A 1950-nucleotide genomic window follows, 5' to 3' on the forward strand; every position below is an offset into this window, starting at 1 on the left:
AGTGGAGAGGTTTTGTACAAAAGAACTCCAGATTTGAATCTTTCGAGGTGCCTAGATGCCCGAGAAGCTGAAAAGATCATGAACGAAGTGCATTTGGGAGTATGTGGGCATCACATGAATGAATATGTCCTTGCAAAGAATATTTTCCAAGCAGGTTATTACTGGATGACCATGGAAAAATATTGCTTCAGTTTCGTCCGGAAGTGCCATCGGTACCAGATACATGGTGACCTGATCCATGCATTGCCTTCATAGTTGCATCCTATGTCAGTACTTTGGCCGTTCGTTGACTGGGGTATAGATGTTATTGGGCCGATTGAACCAAAAACTTCAAATGAGCATAGATTCATCTTGGTTGCCATTGATTATTTCACAAAGTGGGTCAAAACAGTCACTCTCAAAGCCGTTACTAAGAAAGCAGTGGTGGACTTTGTGCATTCCAACATTATTTGCCGTTTTGGTATTCCTAAAACTATCATTACAGACAACGCTACAAATATGAACAACCACTTGATGAGGGAGGTATGAGAACAATTTAAAATTACACATCGTAATTCTACCCCTTATCGGCCCAAAGCTAATGGTGCTGTTGAAGCTGCAAACAAGAATATCAAGAAGATCCTCAGGAAAATGATTCAAAGTTCTAGACAATGGCATGAAAAGATGTCCTTTTCATTATAGGGATATCGCACAACCGTGCACACATCAGTTGGGGCCATGCCCTACTTATTGGTTTATGGCACTGAAGCCATAATACCCGCAGAAATTTAGATGCCCTCTCTTCGGATTATTGTTGAAGCCGAGTTTGAGGACAAGGAATGGATCAAAACCTGTTTAGAACAGTTGACCATGATTGATGAAAAATGGATGGCCACAGTTTATCACGGGCAGTTGTACCAACAAAGAATGGCCCGTGCCTACAACAAGAAAGTGCGGCGTAGAAAATTTGAAGTGGGGCAACTCATTCTGAGATGTATTCTCCTGCATCATGAAGAAGCCAAAGGAAAATTTTCTCCGAATTGGAAAGGTCCTTACATTGTAAGAAGAGTGTTGCCAAAGGGAGCACTATATTTGGCAGATATCGAAGGAAATGATCATGAAACAACTATCAATGCAGATGTGGTCAAAAGGTATTATGTTTGACCCTTTTACGTAGTTTTAATGCTCTCTGATTGGGATGATGAAGGCTTTGATTCCTGCCACCCAAACACTACCGATCTTTGAAAACCCTTTGAGTCTGTTCCCTTTTTCTTTGATTACCCTTTTGGAACCTGGAAGTTATTATGAAAAAAATATTGATGAAAAATGAATGAAAAAACATGAAAGAAAAAGAAACAAAGAAATCAAAAACAAAGTTCCTTGAACTACGTTTGAATTGATTCCGAAAAGATACGTAGGCAGCCTCTCTCTGGGGTTCAGTCACACCAAAATAAAAATCTCAATCCCCCACCCCCCAAAAGTAAAACTGGGGTAGATGTTGTGATGATTTGGCGATGATTCGCCTGAAAGGTTCCAAAGTTGTAATTCAATCTAAATTCTTTTACCCCAAATCATGTTCAAGTCCTTCCAATCTATCGGCAAAGAGGTTCAAATGGAAGGGATACAGTTGCTTGGATCTGATGCAATCCAAATGAGAAAAATAAAATGAGAGAGTCTTATTGGTGAAAACCTTCACGGGCATCGTAAGGTGATGGTAAGTATAGAAATTGAAAATGAAAGAGTCTTGTTAGTGAAAACTCGCAAAGAGCACTATAAGGCGATTGTAAGAAGAGAAATGAGAGAGGTCAGCTGGTGAAAACCCGCAAAGGGTGCCACTGATCGAAAAGAGGATCCTCACAGCCATTGGCATCGACAGAGTCCTAGCAAGGTTTTCCAATTTTGAGGCATAAGTTGTGATGATATTTTGAGAGTTAGACAGTTTACACATATCAGGCATCCAGTCCAAAAGGC

The 1950-nt window shown here is 40.3% G+C and overlaps 1 protein-coding gene across 1 annotated transcript; it reads left to right on the forward strand.

Moving 5' to 3' along the window:
- Positions 1–771: 771 nt before the first annotated feature.
- On the forward strand, positions 772–1193 carry LOC138887944 (uncharacterized). Its single transcript, XM_070169737.1, has 2 exons — positions 772–1130; positions 1187–1193. Exons 1-2 carry the CDS (start codon positions 772–774, stop codon positions 1191–1193), a joined length of 366 nt encoding a protein of 121 aa, XP_070025838.1.
- Positions 1194–1950: the final 757 nt, after the last annotated feature.

The sequence above is a fragment of the Nicotiana sylvestris genome, chromosome 3 (genome assembly GCF_000393655.2).
Source record: "Nicotiana sylvestris chromosome 3, ASM39365v2, whole genome shotgun sequence".
Classification (NCBI taxonomy): domain Eukaryota; kingdom Viridiplantae; phylum Streptophyta; class Magnoliopsida; order Solanales; family Solanaceae; genus Nicotiana; species Nicotiana sylvestris.

What these genes read in the sequence shown, in the direction of transcription:
- LOC138887944 (XM_070169737.1), top strand. Translation starts at nt 772, where the DNA reads ATGCCCTCTCTTCGGATTATTGTTGAAGCCGAGTTTGAGGACAAGGAA.